The sequence below is a fragment of the Macaca mulatta genome, chromosome 1, assembly GCF_049350105.2.
Source record: "Macaca mulatta isolate MMU2019108-1 chromosome 1, T2T-MMU8v2.0, whole genome shotgun sequence".
Lineage (NCBI taxonomy): Eukaryota > Metazoa > Chordata > Mammalia > Primates > Cercopithecidae > Macaca > Macaca mulatta.
Window position 1 is genome coordinate 200691413 of NC_133406.1, and position 25416 is coordinate 200716828.

At 44.9% G+C, this 25416-nt stretch overlaps 1 protein-coding gene across 1 annotated transcript; it reads left to right on the forward strand.

Annotated features, from left to right (window-relative positions):
* The first annotated feature begins 786 nt into the window (after positions 1–786).
* PPT1 (palmitoyl-protein thioesterase 1) lies at positions 787–25382 on the forward strand. The gene is made up of 9 exons (NM_001261332.1): positions 787–916; positions 6500–6609; positions 6835–6962; positions 7606–7676; positions 9459–9561; positions 17799–17889; positions 19648–19746; positions 21378–21449; positions 23967–25382. The coding sequence occupies exons 1-9, from the start codon at positions 793–795 to the stop codon at positions 24087–24089; spliced, it is 921 nt and encodes a 306-aa protein (NP_001248261.1). The 5' UTR covers positions 787–792; the 3' UTR covers positions 24090–25382.
* The last annotated feature ends 34 nt before the right edge of the window (positions 25383–25416 follow it).

Here is a 25416-nt window from a genome sequence, read left to right on the forward strand (position 1 = left end):
ATTAAAGAGGAGAGAATGGAAAAGGAAATGATTGATGAGAGACCCTTGAAATAATCCAGCTGAGATTAGGCCAGTTAGTGGCCATGGGTTTTCCCCTCACTCTTATGCATCCAACATATGCTTTCGTCCGTCTTGAAGTCCCGACATTTCTAGAAAACACAGTTGTCTTTCTCCTCTCTACCTTAGCTCATCTCAGTCCTTCTGAATTTCATCTTTGCTTGTTGAAATCCTACCTCTCCTTCAATATCCAGAACAAACCCCACACCCTGCCATGATTGGTACTGGCTGGAAATTGTCCCTCCTCCCTTTCTTCCTTCCTTTGTGCATGTTTCTTCCAAAGGCAGTACAGGGCAGTGGTGAAGAGCAACGACTTTGGACCCACCAATTTGCTATCTCTGTGCCCTTGGGCACCTTACTCAATGCCAGTTCTCAGTGCCTCAGTGTCCTCACCTGTCAGAGGGGGAGGAGTGCATACAGCGTTGTTATGAGGAGCAAATCAGTTAAAGTTTGTAAGAATAGTGCCTGATAGTATCTGATCAGCGCTGAATAAATGTTAGCAATTGTTTTGATTCACCGCAGAGGGCGGTCTACAACAGCGCGGAGCCCCACTCGGCCAGCGGGGCCTGGCGGGGGACCTGTCGCGCTGAAAGCTCCAGGGTAGGGCCAACGCCCATCAGGCTGCGCATCCGTTCGGGATGCGCAGGTTGCAGTCTGCAGCCGGCGGCGTCACGCCCAGGCGGGCGGAGCGCGGCTCCGGGAGGCGCGAGCCCGCGGTCATGTGACACAGTGAAGATGGCGTCGCCCAGCTGCCTGTGGCTCTTGGCTGTCGCCCTCCTGCCATGGACCTGCGCTGCCCGGGCGTTGCATCATCTGGACCCGCCGGCGCCGCTGCCGTTGGTGATCTGGCATGGGATGGGTGAGTGAGTGAGAAGCTGAAAAGGGTTTGGCGATTCTCTCTCCTCCTAGCCTCGGTTCGCATCTGCAAAATGCGGGTGTAGAGGGCGAGGACCTGGCCCCACAGCTCGCGGCTGCCTCGACATTTTAGGATTTGAAGGATTTGAAGGATCTGCATTGGAAAGAGAGAAGGGGAAGGAGCCGTCCTTTGATGAGCTCAAGGAGAGCCGCGCACGGCGTTGAGGTTTTACATGCTGTCCTTGATTAATCCTTACAGTAGTGGCGTCAGGATGCGGCATCTCGCACTTGATCAGGCTAGGTGAGCTGCGGCTGGCTACATGACTGGCGCATCTACCCTTTTATTTATTCCTTCACACATTGAACAGAGCTTTGTTAGGCACCTACAGTTCATTTACAAGTTGAGTAACCCTTATCTGAAATGCTTGGGACTGAGAAGTATTTCGGATTTTAAAAAAAATGTTTGCATATATACAACAAGATATCTTGGGGGTTGGACCCAAGGAAATTCATTTATTTTTCGTATACACCTTATACACATACCTGGAAGTTAATGTTTTTTTTTTTTTTTTTTTTTCCTGAGACAGAGTCTCGCTCTGTCGCCCAGGCTGGAGTGCAGTGGCCGGATCTCAGCTCACTGCAAGCTCCGCCTCCCGGGTTTATGCCATTCTCCTGCCTCAGCCTCCCGAGTAGCTGGGACTACAGGCGCCCGCCACCTCGCCCGGCTAGTTTTTTGTATTTTTTTTTTAGTAGAGATGGGGTTTCACTGTGTTAGGCAGGATGGTCTCGATCTCCTGACCTTGTGATCCCCCCGTCTCGGCCTCCCAAAGTGCTGGGATTACAGGCTTGAGCCACCGCGCCCGGCCTGCTGGAAGTGAATTTTATGCAATATTTTAAATAATGTTGGCTGGGCGCGGTGGCTCAAGCCTGTAATCCCAGCACTTTGGGAGGCCGAGACGGGTGGATCACGAGGTCAGGAGATCGAGACCATCCTGGCTAACACGGTGAAACCCCGTCTCTACTAAGAAATACAAAAAACTAGCCGGGCGAGGGGGCGGGCGCCTGTAGTCCCAGCTACTCGGGAGGCTGAGGCCGGAGAATGGCGTGAACCCGGGAGGCGGAGCTTGCAGTGAGCTGAGATCCGGCCACTGCACTCCAGCCTGGGCTACAGAGCGAGACTCCGTCTCAAAAAAAAAAAAAAAATAAAAAATAAATAAATAAATAAATAAATAATTTTGTGCAACCTGTCACATGAGGTCAGGCGTGGAAATTTCCAATTGTGGCATTATGTCTGCTCTGAAAAACTTTCAGATTTTGGATTTCGCATTTTCAGATTAGGATGCTCAACCTATATTAATTTAACACAGTTATTGAGCACCTACTAGGTGCTGAGGATACAGTAGGGAACTAAACAGGCTAAAGTCTTTGTTCTTTTGGAACCTACTCTCCAGTAGGAGGAGCAGATTATAAAGAAATTAATAAGTAAAACATAACATATCAAATGGTGATAAGTGCAATGGAGAAAAGTATAGTAGGGTGTAGGATAAAGATGAGGTGGGCGCTTGCACTTTTAATAAAGCAAAGTTGGGAAAGAATTCATTAAAAAAGTGACATCTGAATGCAAAACAGGTGGATGAGGACAGTTGCCATTTGGCTATCTGGTAGAAGGAACAGTAAATGGGAAAGCCCTGATGCAGAAGTATGTCTGGTATATTCAACAGACAGCATTCAGGTCAGTGTGGCTGGAAATGAGTGAGCAAGGGGAAGAAGTTAGGAGTTTAGTTTGGAAGGGAGGGGCAGTTACAGAAGTTATTGGGCCTAGTAAGACTAATGCAGGGACTTTGGCTAGAGTGTCATGGGGAACTTTGTGACCACATGAGTGACATGATCTGACACATTTTTTTTTTTTCTTTTTTTTTTTTTTGAGACGGAGTCTCGCTCTGTCGCCCAGGCTGGAGTGCAGTGGCCAGATCTCCGCTCACTGCAAGCTCCGCCTCCCGGGTTTGCGCAATTCTCCTGCCTCAGCCTCCTGAGCAGCTGGGACTACAGGCGCCCGCCACCTCGCCCGGCTTTTTTTTTTGTATTTTTAGTAGAGACGGGGTTTCACCATGTTAGCCAGGATGGTCTCGATCTCCTAACCTCGTGATCCACCCGTCTCGGCCTCCCAAAGTGCTGGGATTACAGGCTTGAGCCACCGCGCCCAGCCGATCTGACACATTTTTAAAGAATCACTTTAGTTGCTGTATTGAGAATAGATTGTAGGGGTTCATGGATAGTCACAGGGAGACAGGTTAGAAACTATTGCAATAATTTAAACAAGAGATGATGATGGCTTGAAACTGTAGAGTAACAATAGAGGTGTTGAGAAGTGGTCAAAGTTTGGATAGATTTTGAAGGTGGATCGCTAACAGATCAGACTTGGAATAAGAGAGAAAGAAAGGAGCCAAGGATGACTCCACAAGTTTTGGCCTGGACAATTGGAAGGGTGAAGTTTTCATTTTACCAAGATGGGGAAGCCTGTAGGACAAGCTGACTTAGGGTGGGGGAAAGATCAAGAGTCTGCTTTTGGGCTTACTAAACTCGAAATCCTCATGAGACATCCAGGAAGTGTTGTAGAGGCATGGAGCGTGGAGTCTAGGACAGAGATACCGGCTGGAGATTTAAGTAGGGAGTCTTCGGCATACAGCTAGTAGTTAAAGGCCTGGTGAGATCACCTAGGAAATGAGTGTACACAGAGGACTGAGCCCTGAGGTACTCCATTCCCTTTGGAGGTGGAGGAAATGAGGAGAAACTAGCAAAGGAGACTATATCCGAACAACCAGTGAAGTGGAGGGGTCAGGAAAGCTCAGTGTCCTTGACGCCAAGTGAAGAAAGTGTTTCAGGAGGAAGGGCATGATCAACTGCATCAAATGTTGATAGGTCCTGAGTAACTGTATCAAATGTTAATGGGTCAAGGAAGATAAAGGCTGACAACTGATTATTGGATTTAGCAATATAAAGATGACTAATCTTGACAAAAGCAGTTTTGGGAGAGTGGTGACAGTGAGAGCTTCATTGGGATGGGTTACAGAAAAATATTCAGAGTAATTAGAGTGAGCAAATACAAACACTTTCAAGGTTCTGCACCAGGCCCTGGGGCTACTACTGTGGGGTCAAAAGAGGACACAAGTTAGGAGCTTTGTGTTTTCCCAGAGCTCACAGTCAGTTGCAGGGGAGGCAGAGGCAGTTAAGTAACCTACAATTACAGCTCAGTGTGGAGAACGTTGTTTTCAGAGAAATAAAAGGAATAGACGATTCTCTAGGCAATAGCCTTTTCTTCTTCTAAAATTGGTGCTTAAGCTTTCTTGCAGGTTGAAAATGGAATGAGTAAGTTCGAAATGGGAAATGATCTCACTCCACTTCTCCTACTCAGTAGCCAGTTTGCTTCCTGTTCCTAGTTCTAGTTCCTTGAAATAGAAGAAACAAGTCTGGGATTAGGACAAGATGAAGAGGCTCCTGAAATGCAAATTTTAAGGAGGCACTCACTCTCAAATTCAGGGTCAGCACTTACATAAACCTGAGAATGAGTGCCTCCTTAAATTTTGTGCCCTAGAGCAGGGGTCCCCAACTCCCTGGGTCGGGTCTGTGACCTGTTAGGAACTAGGCCACACAGCAGGAGGTGAGTGAGCCTGGAGCCTTACGGCCATGAGCTCTACCTCCTCTCAGGTCAGCAGTGGCATTAGATTCTCATAGGCGCTCAAATCCTGTTGTGAACTGCGCATGTGAGGGATCTGGGTTGCGTGCTCCTTATCAGAAAATAACGAATGCCTGATGATCTGAGGTGGAACAGTTTTGAAAAATTGTCTTCCACGAAACTGGTCCCTGGTGCCAAAAGTTGAGGACCGCTGTCCTAGATGCTTCATTTGCCTCACCCTAGTCCTGGCCCTGAAGACAAAACTTTGCATCTCTTCACCCCAAATATCCTGTGTGATAGGGGAAGGGAATGTGTACCTGTGCTTATTTTTCATTTGTAAATATGGTGTCTTAATTATCCTATATGGGCTTTTTGGGTTTTTTGAGACAGGGTCTCATTGTGTTGCCCAAACTGGTCTCAAACTCTTGGCCTCAAGCAACCCTCCTGCCTCGTCTTACCAAAGCGCTGGGATGATAGGTATGAGCCACCATGCTTGGCCTATATGGAATTTTTTTTTTTTTTTTTTTTTTGAGATGGAGCCTTGCTCTGTTGCCCAGGCTGGAGTGCAGTGGCATGATCTTGGCTCACTGAAACCTCCACCCTTCAGGTTCAAGTGATTCTTCTGCCTCAGCCCCCCAAGTTACTGGGACTACAGACATGCGCCTCCACACCCGGCTAATTTTTGTATTTTTAGTAGAGATGGGGTTTTACCATGTTGCCCAGGCTGGTCTCGAGCTCCTGACCTCGTGATCCACCCACCTCGGCCTCCCAAAGTGCTGGGATTACAGACGTGAGCCACGACACCCAGCTCCTGTATGGACTTTTGAAGCTTGTTATTACTTGATGAACAGGAGCTAAGCAAAAAATGTTCTTTCTTCTATTTTTTAAAATTGAGGTAAAAATTCATATAAATTTAACCATTTTAAATTGTGCAATTCAGTGGCATTTAGTGTATTTGCTATGTTGTGCAACTAACACTTCTCTCTTTTTCAACGCCCCAGGAAAACACACATAGCCATTAAGCAATCACTCCCTGTTCTCCCCTCCTACTACTTCTTGATAATCTCCAACTTAGTTTTCTGTATATCAGTGGATCTGCCTATTCTTTTTGATCATATAAAAGGAATCATGCATTCTGTGACCTTTTGAGTCTGGCTTGTTTCACTTAGTGTATTGTTTTTGAGGTTCATTCAAGTTGTAGCGTGTGTCAGCACTTTCTTCCTTTTTATAACTGAGTAATATTCCATTGTGTGAATATACCACATTTTGTTCAGTCATTCATTCATGGCGTTCTGGATGGTTTCTCCCTTTTGACTATTACAAATATTGCTGCTGTTAACATCTATATGCAAGTTTCTGTGTAGACGTGTGTTTTTATTTCTTTTGGGTGTATAACTAGGAGTTGAATTGCTGAGTCATTTAGTAATTGTATGTTTAACTTTTTGAGAAACCACCAAACTGTTTTTCACAGTGGCTGCTTATTACATTCCCACCAGCAATGTCCAAGGGATCCCGTTTTTCTACATCCTTGACAATACTTGTTGGTTTCTATTAAAGAGTATTATTAAAGACATCCTAGTCTGTGCGAAATGGTATCTCATTGTGGTTTTGGTTTGCATTTCACATGCTTTTCACATGCTAGTTGTTAGACATTTGTATATCTTCTTTGGAAAAATATCTGTTTAATTCCTTTTCCTGTTTTTAAATTAGGTTATCCTTGAGTTGTAAGTGAGTTATAAATTCCTAGTATATTCTGGATATTAAGCCCTTATTGGATAAATGTTTTGCAAATATTTTCTTCCATTCTGTACATTGTTTTCACATTCTTGATAATGCTCTTTGAGGCCTCAAAGTTTTTAAAGAGTAAATAATATTTTGACTTATGAGTTTCCATCATTGTTTTTTGTTGGCTAGGAGACAGCTGTTGCAATCCCTTAAGCATGGGTGCTATTAAAAAAATGGTTGAGAAGAAAATACCTGGAATTTACGTCTTATCTTTAGAGATTGGGAAGACCTTGATGGAGGTAAGGCGCTTCACAGCTGTTCCTTTGAGGAGTTGCTGACTGCTTTCATAGCATATACCGTTGAAATGCTTTGCCTTGTGTTTTTAGCAGCAAATCATACAATGATACTTTCACCCTTGAGTGGCTCGTGTGAGGATACCAACCTAAACGAGTTTACCTCTTAGAGAAGATGTCAGTGGTTGTTTTCAGTCGCATCCTGTCACTTGTCTCTGGCTTCTTTTTTAGGACGTGGAAAACAGCTTCTTCTTGAATGTCAATTCCCAAGTAACAACAGTGTGTCAGACACTTGCTAAGGATCCTAAATTGCAGCAAGGCTACAATGCTATGGGATTCTCCCAGGGAGGCCAATTTCTGTAAGTTCCTTTTTGTTACATTGTACCACTTATATGGAATGGATTTTTTTTTTCTTTTATTCAGATAAATCCACTCCTTCACAATTCAAGATTGTCACCTATCTTGGAAGGGAAATTTCCTAAAACGTTCCCGTGTATGAAGCTTTATGGAACTTAATTTCTTTTCTTTTTTTTTGAGACGGAGTTTTGCTCTTGTTGCCCAGGCCGGAGTGCAGTGGTGTGATCTTGGTTCACTGCAACCTCCACGTCCTAGGTTCAAGCGATTCTCCTGCCTCAGCCTCCCGAGTAGCTGGGACTACAGGTGCTCACCACCATACCTAGCTAATTTTTTGTATTTTTAGTTGAGATGGGGTTTCACCATGTTGTCTAGGCTGGTCTCAAACTCCTGACCTCATGTGATCCACCCACCTTGGCCTCCCAAAGTGCTGGAATTACAGGTGTGAGCCACCGTGCCCGGCCAGAGCTTAATTTATTTTCTATGAAAGTTGAAAGAAAGATTTGCATTCGCCTATATCAGAGGAAAATCCTGAAACTCTGTGGGTTTGGGGAACCACAGAGGATGACCAGCTTAATCTGTGATGCCGATTGTGGATGATACATTTCCATCTGACAGTCGGAGCTGAAACTCCCTTTTATTCCATAGGAGGGCAGTGGCTCAGAGATGCCCTTCACCTCCCATGATCAATCTGATCTCAGTTGGGGGACAACATCAAGGTAACTTTGCCTCTTTGCTTTCTTTTTTCTCTGTTCTAACCCACATGACCATGTGATTTTAAAAAAATCTAGGAACTGTATTTGCACAAGACATCAGCCATCCTTGCAAAATCCTGTTTCTCTAGCTTTTAACAAACTAGCCAGCATTGCTGGAGACATAGAAAGAGACGTAGGATTCCAGAGGCCTGCATCACTAGGTTGACATCTACTTCTCTCCAATTTTGTTGACACGATTGCATGGAAGTGAGATGGTTATAGCCACATGGCAGGCGGTGGTTGAGGAGTTAGGAAAATCGAGTGACCTTTCCTGTTCTCTGACTTGGTGATATCCTCTTGAATTTAGGCTTAGGCAAAGAATAGTGTGTAAGCTCTTTTGTCTTTAAATTTAAACCCTTTGAGAAACAGCAGGTTTTCTGTTTAGACAGAATTCCATACTTTTGGGGAAGGATGTGTCTTTAGAATGGAATTTCATCTCTGTTGCGATGGGTATAGCTATTAGCTGGTATAATGTGGGAGCAGAATGATTCTCCATATAATCAGGAAACCTGGACTCACCCAATTAACTATTAGTCATAGGCAAGTAATTTGGTATCTTAGGTTCCACTCACAGAGGAAACCAAAATATGGTCCTGCCTGTCTTATAGGAATTTTTCAGAGGATAAAGTGAAATAATAGGTAGGAAAACACTTTTTAAAAGTATAAGGATTATACAAACACAAGTTGGTAAAACAAGCTTTATTATTCATTCAACAAATATTTATTGAAAACCTACTATATGCCAGGAACAAGACAGACAAGGTCCTTACGTTCATGAAATATATACACACACGCATGTGCACATATATACACATACATACATAGACATATGCACATATATACACACATACATAGACGTATATATGCACATACATGCACTTATATACACACATATATATACACACATATATATATGTACACGATAAAATAGAGGATAGCCGGGCACGAGGTGATGTATACCTGTAGTCCCTGCTACTTGGGAGGTTGAGGCTGGAGGATCATTTGAAGCCAGGAGTTCGAGGCACTGTGGCATGCTATAATTGTGCCTGTGAATAGCCATTGCACTTTAGTCTGGGCAACATAGCAAGACCCAATCTCTTGGAAAAAAACAAGAACAACAGGATACTGTGTGAAGGACACACTAATGGTTGTAGCACTTAAAGGAGTGGGCTCTGGGGCCAAACTGCCTGTGTCTGATCCTTATCCCTTATTGTCTAACCTTGGACAAGGTATTTAACCTCTCAGTTTTACAGTTTTCTATCTGTGATATGGGGAAAATAATGATATCTACTCCACAGGCTGGTTGTGGGGATTACATTAATTATTGCCAGTATTTTGCTCAGAACTATTCGTGGTACTCAAAACAGTGTTATTGATGAGGATGCTAAGGATGAAGTATAACTGGGGGAGGGGAAGGAAATGAGGATGGGTACTATTTGAGGTAAGCTGGTCAGATATGACTTGCCTAGGACCAAGACCTGAGAGCTGAAAATGAGTCCAGCCATGTGATGCAGCACATCCTCCAGGGATGAGCAGGTACAAAGATCCTTAGGCGGGAAGGAGTGTAAGCAGCACCAGGAGGAAGCTGGTGATGGTATTCGTTCTCTGCACTTTATTTTCATGAGGAACAAGTGAATGAGATCAGAGTTTGGTCCTGTTCGTTTTGTTTCTCACAGCGCCTTGTGCATAGTGGGTATTGGATACATGATTACTGAAGGAATGAATATTTGTCATCTACCTCTGTAGGTGTTTTTGGACTCCCTCGATGCCCAGGAGAGAGCTCTCACATCTGTGACTTTATCAGAAAAACACTGAATGCTGGCGCGTACTCCAAAGTTGTTCAGGAACGGTATGTATAGTTAGCTGAAAAGATTACACACCTGTCACCGTGTGAAAATACCATGCTGACTTTCTTTTTTTTTTTTTTTTTTTTTTTTTTGAGACGGAGTCTCACGCTGTTGCCCAGGCTGGAGTGCAGTGGCGCCATCTCGGCTCACTGCAAGCTCCGCCTCCCAGGTTCCCGCCATTCTCCTGCCTCAGCCTCCTGAGTAGCTGGGACTACAGGCGCCCGCCACCGCGCCCGGCTAATTTTTTGTATTTTTAGTAGAGACGGGGTTTCACTGTGGTCTCGATCTCCTGACCTCGTGATCCGCCCGTCTCGGCCTCCCAAAGTGCTGGGATTACAGGCTTGAGCCACCGCGCCCGGCCGAGGACAGATTCTTTATGTTGGTAGCTACTCCCTACATCACTGTCCCTGACTCCTCAAATGTGTTTGGGTATTTAGCATGGCCAGCCTGGCACGATGGCTCACACTTGTAACCCCAACTCTTTAAGAGGCCAAGGCAGGAGGATTGCTTGAAGCCAGAAGTTCAAGACAAGTCTGAGCAACTTAGTGAGACCCCTGTCTCTATTAAAATCTATTTAAAAAAAAAAAAAAAGATGCAGAATTACTTTTGTAGTGTGTGCTTGTTCATTTGTTTCCAAACTTAATTGTATATCAGAACCACAGGGAAATTCATTAAAAATGGATTCCCGGGCTCTATCCTTAGAAGTTGTAGGCCGGGCATGGTGGCTCACGCCTGTAATCCCAGCACTTTGGGAGGCAGAGGCGGGTGGATCATGAGGTCAGGAGTTTGAGACCAGCCTGACCAACATGGTGAAACCCTGTCTCTACTACAAATACAAAAATTAGCTGAGCACGGTGGTGCCTGTAATCTCAGCTACTCAGGAGGCTGAGGCAGGAGAATCACTTAAAAAACCCAGGAGGCGGAGCTTGCAGTGAGCCGAGATTGCGCATCGCACTCTAGCCTGGGTGACAGAGGGAGACTCTGTCTCAAAAAAAAAAAAAAAAAAAAAAACAGAAGTTGTGATGGTAGGTCTGATGTTCTCTAGATGATAGCTGGAGTTTGGGATCAACTAATATCCTGTGGGTTTTCCAAGTGTCTCATTCTTGTCAAATAACAACTTTTTATTACAGTATATTCTTGAAGCCATTTTCCAAGATACAGCCTTGTGACTGACTCATGTTGGAACAACCTACAGCTAGCTGTCTTTTCTCTTCCCACTCATTGGCTACACAAATAGCCACAAAGCTGTTTTGGGTCAACAGTACCACCTGATGGTTTTTATAGAAAACTAAGATACTCTGTACCTCTGTCTCCTTTTTTTACCCTCATGCTACACCAGGCTCTCCCCTTTGCCTGGTTTGATTGGCTGTGGCTAATCACAACTTAATTATTTATATTCTACATATTCTTTGCTCTCATGGATTTGCATGGTATTTAGACTTCATTCTTCCTCCTTTACTCTTGATTCTCACTCTTGCCCAGTTGCCTCCAAAAAGCCTATACTTTTCTTTCTTTGTGTGAACCAAAACAGCTCTTGGCAATCAGAATTCTGTTAGTGATGCTAAGTAAGCAGTCCATCGGGGGTGACAAGTGACACGTAAATACTGATTAAGGTGGGTGCGGTGGCTCATGCCTGTTATCCCAGCACTTTGGGAGGCCTTGGTAGGCAGATCACTTGAGGCCTGGAGTTCGAGACCAGCCTGGCCAACATGACGAAACTCCATCTCTACTAAAAATACAAAAATTAGCTAGGTGTGGTGGCGCACACCTGTAGTCTCAGCTACTCTGGAGGCTGAGGCTAGAGAATCACTTGCACCCAGGAGGCGGAAGTTGCAGTGAGCTGAGATTGCGCCTCTGCACCCCAGCCTAGGTGACAGAGTGAGACTGTGTCTCAAAAAATAAAAATAAAAGATACTGATTAAAAGCAGTAGATTGATGTGTTTATCTTCCTCCTTAAATTTTAATGAAGTGATAGCAGAAGAATAAAAAGTGATAAACCCACAAGAGCAGAGAGAACAGGGAGAAAGGAGGTAAGAGACCATAAAAAATGCCAACATGTTTTTGAAAGCAAGCAAGCAGATGAATGAGTGTGAGAACCGTTTTAGCAGAGCAGATGGTGAAGGCTTAAAGTAACAAGGAGAAATCATTTTGTCTTTGTGATACTGTCCTAGGTTGCCCCTGGTATTAGGGAAGATTAATTCTGGTTGCAAGAAGGAAACCATATCAAGCCAAAGTAAATTTTAAAAGAAAGTAATACTCTGTTGGTGCCTAAGGCCTCACAGGGCCTGGAATCAAGAATTGGGAGCCACGAGGAGCCAGGGTATTCGCTCTCCATTGCCATTGTTGCTTCTCTTTCTGTGTCGCTGCTGCTTCTCTCCATGCAGACCAGCTTCCCCTGCCACCCACATGATGGAAGGTGGCCTCGCACAGCTTCCAAATGTTTAATCTTCTGTTAGGAGATTGTCTCAGTTTGAGGCTAGAATCTCTCTGTCCTGATTCAGATTCTTCAGGAAGGGACCATGCCCCGGCTCAGGTCAGGTGTCCACCTCTGCTCTCATTAACTGTGGCCAGAAAAGTGGAACCATGCATACTCCTCATACCCACCTCCCTGTAAACCAGTAGGCGGGGCAGGAAGAGTGCAAGAGTGGGCCTTAGGCAGAGACCCCAAAAGAGGTCTTCCACATTCTTCAGATAACTTAACCTTAGCAAAGCAAACGTGATATCCTAATCCGCACAGTAACTGGTGAGGAAGCTCCTGGCTTGGCATGATGAGGGCAACGAGGAATGGTGTAACAGTTCTCGCTCTCCTTCCTGGATGTAAAATCTACCCTCTAGTTCCCTTTTGCCTTCGCAGGTTGCTCTCTGCCATGCCCCGCCCCATGCTGTACCCTCCCACCCCTACACTCCCTGCCACAATGAATACTTCAGTGTTGCCCTGGCCTCGGCCTTGGCCTCCATCTTCCCCTGTTCCAGCTCGGGGGAAGCTAGAGCTTTACATATCCTGTTTAATTTTCTTTTTTTTTTTTTTTTTTTTTTTTGAGACGGAGTCTCGCTCTGTCACCCAGGCTGGAGTGCGGTGGCCGGATCTCAGCTCACTGCAAGCTCCGCCTCCCGGGTTCACGCCATTCTCCTGCCTCAGCCTCCCGAGTAGCTGGGACTATAGGCGCCTGCCACCTCGCCTGGCTAGTTTTTTGTGTTTTTTTTTTTAGTAGAGACGGGGTTTCACCGTGTTAGCCAGGATGGTCTCGATCTCCTGACCTCGTGATCCGCCCGTCTCGGCCTCCCAAAGTGCTGGGATTACAGGCGTGAGCCACCGCGCCCGGCCTATCCTGTTTAATTTTCATAGCAACTTGCCCTCCCCAGGTCTGCTCGGGGCCCTGCTCCCAGTTTGCACCCCACCCGCAGTGGATCTCAGAGTGCTTGTCCCCAGTTGTCCCGTTTTCCCCACGTCTTTGTCCTCAGCTGATGAACTTGCAACTTTGTTTTCTGGAAATATTGAGGCATCTACTCAGGCTGTCTCAGAGACTTTTCAGCCATTCAGAAAAGTTACAGAGTAATGTACCAAACTACAGGCATACCTCAGAGATACTGAGGATTCGGTTCTACACCACCACGATAAAGTAAATACTATAATACAGCAAGTCACACAAATTTATTGGTTTCCCAGTGCATATAAAAGCTATGTTTACACTATACTGAAGGCTGTTAAGTGTGCAGTAGCATTATGCCTAAAAAAAGTACATGCCTTAATTAGAAAATACTGTAATGCTAAAAAATGCTAATGATCATTTGAGTCTTCAGCAAGTGATCTTTTTGCTGGTGGAGGGTCTTGCCTGGATGTTGATGGCTGCTGACTGATCAGGGTGGTGGTTGCTGAAGGTGGGGATGGCTGTGCTAATTTCTTAAAGTGAGACAATGATGAACTTTGTATCAATTGACTCTTCCTTTCATGAAAGATTTCTTTGTAGCCTACGATGCTATTTGGTAGCATTTTGGCCACAGTAGAACATCTTTCAGAACTGGACTCAGTCCTCAAACCCTGCCACTGCTTTTATGTAAGCTTATGTAATATTTATTCTAAATCCTTTGTTGTCATTTCATCAGTGTTCATAGCATCTTCACCAGGAATAGATTCCATCTCAAGAAGCCACTTTTTTGCTCATCCGTAAGAAGCAATTCCTTATCTGTTGTATGAGATTGCAGCAATTCAGTCACATCGTCAGGTTCCACTTCTAATTCTAGTTCTCTTGCTATTTCCACATCTGCAGTTACTTCCTTCATTGAAGTCTTGAATCCCTCAGCCACTCATGAGGGTTGGAATCAACTTTTAAACTCCTGTTACTATTGATATTTTGACCTCTTCCTGTGAATCATGAATTTTTGTTTGTTTTTGAGACAAAGTCTCACTCTGTCACCCAAGTTGGAGTGCAGTGGTGCCATTACAGCTCACTGCAACCCAGCCTCAACCTCCCAGGCTCAAGTGATCCTCACACTTCAGCCTCCTGAGCAGCTGAGACTACAGGTGTTAGCCACTACACCCCACTAATTTTTAAATTTTTTTGTAGAGATGGGATCTCGTTTATGTTGCCCAGGCTAGTCTCAAACTCCTGGGCTCCATTGATGTTCCCTCCTCACCCTCCCAAAGTGAATGGTACCCAGCCCATTAATGTTCTTAATGGCATCTAGAATGATACATCATTTCCATGAGGTCTTCCATTTACTTTGCCCAGATGTATCAAAGGAATCACTGTCTATGCAGCTACAACCTTGTAAATGTATTTCTTAAATAATAAGACTTGAAAGTTGAAATTACTGCTTGATCCATGGGCTGTAGAATGGATGTGCTATGGCAGGCATGAAGACACATTAATCTCTTTGTACCTCTCCATCAGAGCTCTTGGGTGACCAGGTGCTTTTTAATGAGCTGTAATATTTGTTTGTTTTTTAAGTTTGTTTTTAAACTTTTTTAAATTAAAAAACATAGTTTTTGAGACAGGGTTGTGCTCTGTTGCCCAGATTAGAGTGCAGTGGTGTGATCACAGCTCACTGCAGCCTTCACCTTCTGGACTCAAGCCATCGTCCCACTTCAGCCTCCTGAATAGCTAGGACTGCAGGCATGCACCACCATGCTCGGCTAATTTTAGAAAGAATTTTCTTTCGTAGAGGTGGGGTCTTGCTATGTTGCCCAAGCTAGTCTTGAACTCCTGGCCTCAAACAGTCCTCCTACCTTGGCCTCCCAAAGTGCTGGCATTACAGGTGTGAGCCACCATGCCCAGCTGCGTGGTAATGTTTTGAAAGGAATCTTTTTTTCTGAGCAATAGGTCTCAACAGTGGGCTTAAAATAGTCAGCAAACCACACTGTAAACAGATCTGCTGTCATCCAGGCTTTGTGTTCCATTTATAGAGCACAGGCATAGTCATTTAGCATAGTTCTTAAGGGCCCTAGGATTTAAAAACCAAGCATTGGCTTCAACTTAAAGTCATCAGCTCCATTCGGCACTCACAAGAGAGTCAGCCGGTCCTTTGACGTTTTGAAGCCAGGCATTGACTTCTCCTCTATAGCTGTGAAAGTCCTAGATGGCATCTTCTTCCAATATAAGACTGTCTCATCTACACTGAAAATTTGTTGTTCATGGTAGCCACCTTCATTAAGTATCTCAGCTAGATCTCCTGGATAACTTACTGCAGCGTCTACATCAGCACTTGCTGCCCCGTCTTGCACTCTCACGTTATGGAGATGGTTTCTTTCCTTGAACCTTATAAACCAACCTCTGCTAGCTTCACACTTTTTTTTTTCTGCAGCTTCCTCACCTCTCTCAGCCTTCATTAAATTGAAGAGAGTTAGGTCGTTGCTCTGGATTAGGCTTTGGCTTAAGGGAATGTTGTGGCTGGTTTGATCTTCTATCTAGACCACTCACATTTTCTTTTTTTTTTTTTTTTTTGAGACGGAGTCTCGCTCTGTCACCCAGGCTGGAGTGTGGTGGCCAGATCTCAGCTCACTGCAAGCTCCGCCTCCCGGGTTCACGCCATTCTCCCGCCTCAGCCTCCCGAGTAGCTGGGACCACAGGCGCCCGCCACCTCGCCCGGCTAGTTTTTTTTTTTTTTTTTGTATTTTTTAGTAGAGACGGGGTTTCACCGTGTTAGCCAGGACGGTCTCGATCTCCTGACCTCGTGATCCACCCGTCTTGGCCTCCCAAAGTGCTGGGATTACAGGCTTGAGCCACCGCGCCCGGCCGACCACTCACATTTTCTCCATATCCGCAATAAGACTGTTTTGCTTCCTTACTATTTGTGTGTTCACTGAAGTAACACTTCTAATTTTCCTCAAGAACTTTTTTTTTTTTTTGCATTCTACAAATGTTCAGAGTTCTAAACCTTTAAAAGGTTTCAAATACATGTATAAACACATTCTAGAATGTCACTCTGACTGTTGCTTCCTTTCACTTCAGTCTTATCTGCTCCTCTGACGTAGCTGGCTCCGTTGGGCTGTACGCCGCCCTGCCCCGCTGAGTGGGGTTTTCAGGACCACTGCCTCTGGGCAGCTCTTCCACTCTGGCTGGGGAGCTTATGTTGTAGAAATTTGTGTTTCTCTCCCTGCCAACCTGGGATAGAGTTTGTTCGAATTTCCCCATGTGAGGCCTTGTGGTAACAGTGCCCGTTTTGAGGAGGCTGGAAGGGAAGGGAAAGTGGAGAGAGATTGGAAAGAAGTATAAAGAGTCCCCTTTGCTCCAGTTCCCAACAAGTTCCTCATCTCCATCTGAAACCACCTTAGCCTGGACCTTATTGTCTATATCACTATCAGGCTTTTGGTCAAAGCCATTCGACAAGTCTCTAGAAAGTTCCAAGCTTTCCCACATTTTCCTGTCTTCTTCTGAGGCCTCCAAACTGTGCCAACCTCTGCCTGGTACCCAGTTCCAAAGTCGCTTCCACATTTTTGGGTAACTTTTCAGTAGCACCCCACTCTGCTGGTACTTATTTACTATATTAGTCTGTTTTCACGCTATTGATAAAGACACACCCGAGACTGGGCAAATAGAGGTTTATAGTGGACTTACAGTTCCATGTGGCTGGGGAAGCCTCACAATCATGGCGGAAGGTGAAAGGCACATCTCACATGACAGCAGACAAAAGAAGAGAGCTTGGGCAGGGAAACTCCCCTCTTAATTTTATTTTTTATTTGTTATTTTTTTGAGATGGAATCTCGCTCTGTCTCCCAGGCTGGAGTGCAATGGCGTGATCTTGGCTCACTGCAACCTATTCTTCCCAGGTTCAAGCGATTCTCCCTCCCTCACCCTCCCGAGTAGCTGGGATTACAGGCACATGTCACCATGCCTGGCTAATTTTTTGTATTTTTGGTAGAGACGGGGTTTCCTCATGTTGGCCAGGTTGGTCTCAAACTCCTGACCTCAGGTGATCTGCCCTCCTTGGCCTCTCAGAGTGCTGAGATTATAGGCATGAGCCACGGAACCCAGCCCAGCTCCCCTCTTTGAAACCATCAGATCTCATGAGACTTGTTCTCTATCAAGAGAACAGCACAGGAAAGACCCACCCCTATAATTCAGTCACCTCCCGTGACATATGGGAATTGTGGGAGTTACAATTCAAGGTGAGATTTGGGTGAGGACACAGCCAAACTATATCAACATGATAAGTACGACAAACTCCAGTGTCACAGGGGAAGCAAATATTGATGAGTCCTTTGCCTGCATCTTTTACAATTTCTGTACTATGCTGAATAGTCCTTGTCTCAACAAGGTGTCTTGTTGACAGACTGTTTTATAGGTGCAAGTCTTGTCTTCTGTATTAAAGGGTAAGGCCTGGGACTTGAGGGCTTTGGCCTTTTGTCCTTGTTTTTTGAGACGGAGTCTCACTCCGTCGCCCAGACTGAAGTGCAGTGATGCGATCTCGGCTCATTGCAACCTCTGCCGCCGGGGTTCAAGCAATTCTCCGGCCTCAGCCTCCTGAGTAGCTGGGATTATAGGCGCCTGCCACCGCGCCCAGCTAATTTTTGTAGTTTTAGTATAGACGGGGTTTCACCATCTTGGTCAGGCTGGTCTTGAACTCCTGACCTTGTGATCCACCTGCCTCAGCCTCCCAAAGTGCTGGGATTACAGGCATGAGCCACTCCTGGCCGGCCTTTTGTCCTTTTAAAGTCTCTTGGTGGCCTTTGCACTGAGCGTGCCCGAGGCATACTGACTGACCTGCAGCTTGATCACCTCATTCTTTTTTCTTCCTACAGCCTCGTGCAAGCTGAATACTGGCATGACCCCATAAAAGAGGATGTATATCGCAACCACAGCATCTTCTTGGCAGATATAAATCAGGAGCGGGTAAGCACCCAAACCCTGTTCCCATAGATGTGCGTTCTTTTTCCTGTTTAGGTCCTCATAAACAAATCAGTGGTGACTACCCAAACTGTCCTGGGCAGATCCTAGGAAACAGAAGTTCTGTTTTTTTGGGAGGCAGTGCCTTTGAGATTCAGTTCCTTTTAGAGAGATTGAAATTCAATTGCCTTTCTTCCCTTAAGTTCTTTCCCTCTCCCAGTGTTGAAACACATAGGATAAGCTCAGTAGGTTGCTGACTGGGCTAGGTGGAAATTCACAGCTGCTGTCTCAATGAGGGAAGCTTTCCTGATGGATCAGTTTGGGGGTGGATTTTTCTCTAGAGATTTACCTAGACGAGAGATACAGTAGGCACTGAGTATGTCCCAGACACAAACATGGTTTGGTAGGTTCTGGTAAACTAGATGGCTCAGTTTATATTAGACTCATCTGGAGAGTCTTTTGGTTTTTTGTTTTTAAACAGAAAGTTTGAAGGGAAAAACAAACCAAACAAAAAACAACACAGAACCACCCAGAATTTGCAGAACCACCCAGAATTTGCAGAACCACCCAGAATTTGCAGTTTCTTATTTTGTCTTGGCTTTCTCTGACTAGAAGCCTCTCACCTATGTGATGGACACCTATGGAGTGTGGTGTAAATTCATACTTGTACCTGTATGCCATGGCCGGTGGCATGTCAGTCAGATAGGAAGGCCAGGCGCGGTGTCTTACGCCTGTAATCCTAGCATTTTGGGAGGCCGAGGTGGGCAGATCACTTGAGGTCAGGAGTTTGAGACCAGCCTGGCCGACATAGTGAAACCCCACCTCTACTAAAAATACAAAATTAGCTGGACGTGGTGGCGGCCACCTGTAATCCCAGCTACTCGGGAGGCTGAGGCAGGAGAATTGCTTGAACCCGGGAGGCAGAGGTTGCAGTGAGCTGAGATGGTGCCACTGCACTCGGGCCTGGGCGACAGAGCGAGACTCCATCTCAAAAAAAAAAAAAAAAAAAAAAAAAGGGCTGTATAAGCAATCCCATGACTGGGTATATACCCAAAGGAAAACAAATTGTCCTACCAAAAAGACACTTGCACTCATGTTTATTGCAGCACTGTTCACCATAGCAAAGACATGAAACCAACCTAGGTGCCCATCAGCGGTGGACTGGATAAAGAAAATGTGGTACATATACACCATGGAATATTGCACAGTCATAAAAGAGAATGAAATCCTGTTCTTTGCAGCAACGTGGATGCAGCTGGAGGCCATTATCCTAAGCAAATGAACACAGAAACAGAAGACCAAATATCACATGCTCTCACTTATTATTGGGAGCTAAACATTGGGTACACGTGGATATAAAGATGGGAGCAATAGACACTGGAGACTCCAAAAGCTGGGAGGGAGGGGCTAGGGCTGAAAAACTTCCTGTTGGGCACTGTGTTCACTATTTGGGTGAAAGGATCAACAGAACTCCAAACCTCAGCATCACACAATATACCCTTGTAACAAAACTGCACATGTACCCCCCTGAATCTAAAATAACATAAAGGGTTTTTTTTTGTTTTGTGTTTTAGAGGGAAAAAAAAAAAAAAAAAAAAAAAAGCTGTACAGGTATATCCTAGGCAAGAAGCTGGAAAACAGCCCATATCCATGGGGAAGAAACATGGTGGCACAGGGTCAGGGAGACCAGAGAACTGGAAGGGTTTACTCCCCCTGCTGGTGTCTGATGGTAATGACCTTAGGTGTTGCTGGCCTTTCTTTCAGGGTATCAATGAGTCCTACAAGAAAAACCTGATGGCCCTGAAGAAGTTTGTGATGGTGAAATTCCTCAATGATTCCATTGTGGACCCTGTAGATTCGGAGGTGAGACACTACTTAGGCCACATGCCAGGAGAGTAAATGGCATTAAAATAGAGCTGCCAGCCGGGCATAGTGGCTCATGCCTGTAATCCCAGCACTCTGGGAGGCCAAGGCAGGCAGATCACCTGAGGTCAGGAGTTCAAGACCAGCCTGGCCAACTTGGTGAAACCCCATCGCTACTCAAAATACACAAAGAAATTAACCAGGCGTGGTGGCAGCCACCTGTAATCCCCGCTGCTTAGGAAGCTGAGGCAGGAGAATCGCTTGAACCCAGGAGGCAGAGCTTGCAGTGAGCCAAGATCGTGCCACTGCACTCCAGCCTGGTTGACAGAGTAAGACTCTGTCTCAAAAAGAAAATAAAATGAAATTGAAATGAAATGAAATGAAAAAATACAGCTGCCTGCTGGGGGAAAAAACCTGCAGTCCTTTCCACCAACTTTTGTATAGAACAGTTCTTCACCTGAGGTCCATAAGCGGGACACTGAAGATTGTAATCTACCCCCCAACCCCAAAATTCTATGCAAAATTATGTAATTGCATTCTCTGGGGAAGGGTCTATAATTTTAATCCATTTTCCAGAGACCAGAGGCCCAAAAAGTGTTCAGAATCAGCAGCCCAAAATATATCAGTTCCTAAGCTTGGCCTCCAAGGTCTGCCTTGATCTGGCTTCACCCTGTTTTCCAGCCTGATCCTCCTTGTCTGCACACTTCATACACTCTTGATCAAGCCATATTGTACTACTTGTGCTTTTTCTCTCGTATGCAAACTTTGTTCATGTTTTTCTGTCTCTAGAATGTACTTCCTTGGCTTCTCCACCTGACAGTTCCTATTCGTCTGTCAAGGACAAGATGCCATCCCCCTTCCAAGCAGAATGTGATCCCTTTTGTAGATCATCAGCCTGTGTTAGGACACTCCTCACGTTATGTCACACCACCAGGGATTGGCTGATTGTGGCCCACAGGCCCAGTCCATCCTGCTACCTGTTTTGGTGTTCCCCACACGTGAAGAATGGTTTTTACATTTTTTAATGGTTGGGGGAAAGAATTTGACATATAAAGATTATGTAAAATTTATTTAGACATAGAAAGTATTTTGACATATAAAGATTATGTAAAATTTAAATTCAGTGTCCTCATTGGAACAGTTTTACTTTTTACATACTGTCTGTGGCTGCTTTTGTTACAGTGGCAGCAGTGAGTAGTTGCAACCATATGGCCCTTAAAGCCTAAAATATTTTGTATCTGGCCTTTACAAAAACATTTGCTGACCTCTGTGCTCAGCAGTGAATTGCTTCTGTGCCTTGCAAGACTGGGAGGTTTTTGGAAACAGATGATAGATTCATCCTTGAATGTCTAGAGCTCAGCCCAGGAATTTTTCACATTTATTGCTTAATAAATGTAGGAAGCAGAAATTCTGGGGAAGTGGAAAGCAGCCCCTCAGAAAGATTTAACTCATCCCTCGGGCTCCACCCTTAAGAAGAGATGACTCAGACGCACCCTATCCATTTTTCCTTCTTGCTACAGCTTTATGATGTTCACTTTGTTGGCAGTTTTGGCTTCTAACCAGTCTCAAATTAGTTTGGCAGTATGTGCTGTGTGTCATATCTGACCTTATTTCTTTTGCTTCTTCTGCAGTGGTTTGGATTTTACAGAAGTGGCCAAGCCAAGGAAACCATTCCCTTACAGGAGACCTCCCTGTACACACAGGTAACTGGCGGGGAATCTATCTTGGGAGGTTGTGCTGTCTTTTTCAGCTCCCAGTTCTTGAAGCTGCTAGGTTCTTTGGTGCTGGAGCCCTGCCCTGTACACCTCAGAGCACTAGGTACTCCTGAAACACCTGACTTATGTCCAATATGGGTGAAGCTTGTTAGGCTCTTGATTATTGCTCTAGCTTATCCGGCACTGCGTTACAGAAATTCACTACATCCTGAAACCTTACGGTTTCCAAGGAAGAACAAGAGAAACCTCATGTCTGATTCCCTTTTTTTGATAAAAAGGTTTTAAAACTAGCTGCCTTTGCTGAGGTGCGTCTGCTACAAATCCAGGAAGCCTCCAGGCATGATGAGGGGCATTCTTTTTTTTTTTTTTGAGATGGAGTCTCACTCTGTCTCCCAGGCTGGAGTGCAGTGGAGCAATCTTTGCTCACTGCAACCTCTGCCTCCCGGGTTCAAGCAGTTCTCCTGCCTCAGCCCCCTTAGTAGCTGGGATTACAGGTGTGTGCCACCATGCCCAGCTAATTTTTATATTTTTAGGAGAGATGGGGTTTCGCCATGTTGGCCAGGCTGGTCTCGAACTCCTGACCTCAGGTGATCCACCCATCTCGGCCTCCCAAAGTGCTGGGATTACAGGTGTGAGCCACTGTGCCTGGCCAAGGAACATTACTTTTAAACATTAACAGATGTGAAATCCTGTTTCTAAATTACACACTACAAGGGAAGCTCCTGCAGGAGACCGATTGGGACTAGAGTTGTGAATTTTGTTTAGCAGTAGGTCCTGTATCTTAAGCAGAAGTTGCAGTAATTTACCACCTCCAGTTCTGGGGCCTTCTACACTTTAAGGATTTTTTCTTTTTTGAGACAGAGTCTTGCTTTGTCACCTAGGCTGGAGTGCAATGGTGTGGTCTCAGCTGACTGCAACCTCCACTTCCTGGGTTCAAGCGATTCTCCTGCCTCAGCCTCACTAGTAGCTGGGATTACAGGCACACGCCACCATGCCTAATATTTTGTATTTTTAGTAGAGACAGGGTTTCACCATGTTGGCCAGGCTGGTCTTGAACTCCTTACCTCAGGTGATCCACCTGCCTCAGCCTCCAAGAGTGTTGGGATTACAGGCGTGAGCCACCATGCCCAGCCCTAAGGATTTTATATTGGAGACAGACTCTCCAAAATGCATAAGTACTACACCTGAACCAGTCACCTTCTACTAGAATTCCTCCATGTTATTTCAGAGGTCATTTGTCTCCTCTTGGCTTTTCTTTTGCATTGGGTGCCTCAACTTCAGTGGTGAGGTAAAAAGGGAAGCTAGAGTCTGATTTAAAAAAAAAAAAAGGCTTGAGAAATTACAGCTAAGAACTTCCCTATTGTGAAACTCAAAATAATGGTGGCCATGGCAGAAGCACCATTCTGGCACTGTTGTAACTGCTTATCTTCCCAACCAGGGGTTGTTCTCCAGCACCTAGGCTATGGGTAATGACATTTTCAACTCCAGAATATGGAAGTGTCCAGGGTTTGTTACCTAAGGCTTGCATATGGTTTTTTTGTTTTGTTCTTTGAGATGAAGTTTTGCTCTTATTGCCCAGGCTATAGTGCAATGGCGTGATCTCAGCTCACTGCAACATCCACTTCCCGGGTTCAAGCAAATTCTCCTGTCTCAGCCTCCCAAGTAGCTGGGATTACAGGTGCCCGCCACCATGCCCAGCTAATTTTTGTATTTTTATTAGAGATGAGGTTTTATCATATTGGTCAGGCTGGTCTTGAACTCCTGACCGCAGGTGATCCACCTGCCTTGGCCACCCAAAGTGCTGGTATTACAGGCGTGAGCCACCGCGCCTGGCCTGGGTTGGATGTTTTTTAAGTTACCTAGCTAATGTTCTCCTGTCTTTGGCTCAGTTCCACTTACCTATGGCATGCTGAGGCAGTGTTGTCCATGGCTTGCCCACCTATAGGTAGTCCTCTGACTCTGAGAAGCTTTTCAAAAAGCAGAATCTAGAACTCTATATAGTGCAGTCTCAATTACATATACATTTTTAATACTTAGAAAAAACTGGCCGGGTGTGGTGGCTCACGCCTGTAATCCCAGCACTTTGGGAGGCCGAGGCGGGTTGATCACCTGAGGTCAGGAGATCGAGACCATCCTAACACGGTGAAACCCCATCTCTACTAAAAATACAAGAAATTACCTGGGCGTGGTGGCACACGCCTGTAATTCCAGCTACTCGCGAGGCGGAGGCAGGAGAATCGCTTGAACCCGGGAAGTGGAGGTTGCAATAAGCCAAGATTGTGCCACTGCACTCCAGCCTGGGTGACAGAGCAAGACTCCATCTCAAAAAAAAAAAAAAAAAAAAAAAAAGAAAAGAAAGAAAAAAAAACTAGGAGATATTCTTTTTGGCATTTTTGAAAATATACCTCAATTTTATTTTGACAATATATCTCGAGTTAACATATTTACCATTTTACTCCAAAACTTCATTAAGCTTTTTGATTAATTATGGCTTTCCCTCTGCAGGACCGCCTGGGGCTAAAAGAAATGGACAATGCAGGACAGCTAGTGTTTCTGGCTACAGAAGGGGACCATCTTCAGTTGTCTGAAGAATGGTTTTATGCCCACATTATACCATTCCTTGGATGAAACCCGTACAGTTCACAATAGAGCTCAGGGAGCCCCTAACTCTTCCAAACCACATGGGAGACAGTTTCCTTCATGCCAAGCCTGAGCTCAGATCCAGCTTGCAACTAATCCTTCTATCCTTATCTAACATGCCCTACTTGGAAAGATCTAAGATCTGAAGCTTATCCTTTGCCATCTTCTGTTACCATATGGTGTTGAATGCAAGTTTAATTACCATGGCGATTGTTTTATAAACTTTTGATGTGGTCAAGCTCAGTTTTAGAAAGGGAGTCTGTTGCAGATCAGTGCCAGAACTGTGCCCAGGCCCAAAGGAGACAACTAATTAAAGCAATGAGATAGATTCTGAGGGCAAACGTTTTTCCAAGATCTTGCCGGATTTCAAGCAAAGAGGTACCCAGGCCTGAGGTACTCACATAAATGCTTTGTTTTGCTGGTGATTTAACCAGTGCTTGGAAAAATCTTGCTTGGCTATTTCTGCATTTCTTAAGGCTGCCTTCCTCTCTGAATACGTTACCCTCTGTGCTATCATCTTATTATTAGGCAAATCCCACTGGCCTAGTCTTGCTTCTGTGGCACCCACTTTGTCTCCTCAGGTAGTGATGAATTAGTTGCTCTGTCACAAAAGGAGGGAAGTAGCATCCAATTAAGTTGCTTAAGAGAGGAAATGTACATCTTGTATAACTTAGGGAGTGAAGAAAATGTAGGCACGAAAGTGAAAAGTGAGGCAGCTAGTTCTTCCTATTCCATTCTTGACCAACCTGCCCTTTCTTAATATGACTAGTGGTCTTGATGCTAGAGTCAACTTACTCTGTTGCTGGCTTTAGCAGAGAATAGGAGGAACCATATGAAAAGATCAGCCTTTCTGACTTCAATCCCCAAAACATATTTACCAGCATACTCCAAACTGTTTCTGATGGGTTCTGTGAGAAAAGGATTGTTTGCTCAAAAAGCTTGGAAAATACCACACACTCCCTTTCTCCTTCTGGAGATCACCCACATTAGAGGGTCTGAGGACTCTGAGAATTCGTGTTACAGTAAACAAAACTAACAATCTCCCATTTCCTACACTACTTGAGCATGGAAATCATAGTCCCCACTCTGTGAAAACTTAACGCTTTTTGGAAGACATTTCTGTAGAATGTCAGTTTGGAGAAATGATGAGCTACGCCTTGATGAAAGAACCGTGTTGGTGCTGCTAAGTTTACCCATTATGGTTTTTCCTTTCTCTCTCTCAAGCCTTATTCTTCAACTAAAAGATGAGGATTAAGAGCAAGAAGTGGGGGGGATGTGAAAATAATTTTATGAGGTTGTCTAAAATAAAGAGTAG

Bases quoted from the DNA above. Each gene is read 5' to 3' on its own strand.
- PPT1 (NM_001261332.1), top strand. From the start codon at position 793: ATGGCGTCGCCCAGCTGCCTGTGGCTCTTGGCTGTCGCCCTCCTGCCA. The intron at 917-6,499 runs GTGAGTGAGTGA...TTTGTTGGCTAG, and splicing joins GGTGATCTGGCATGGGATGG to GAGACAGCTGTTGCAATCCC. The intron at 6,963-7,605 runs GTAAGTTCCTTT...TTTATTCCATAG, and splicing joins TCCCAGGGAGGCCAATTTCT to GAGGGCAGTGGCTCAGAGAT.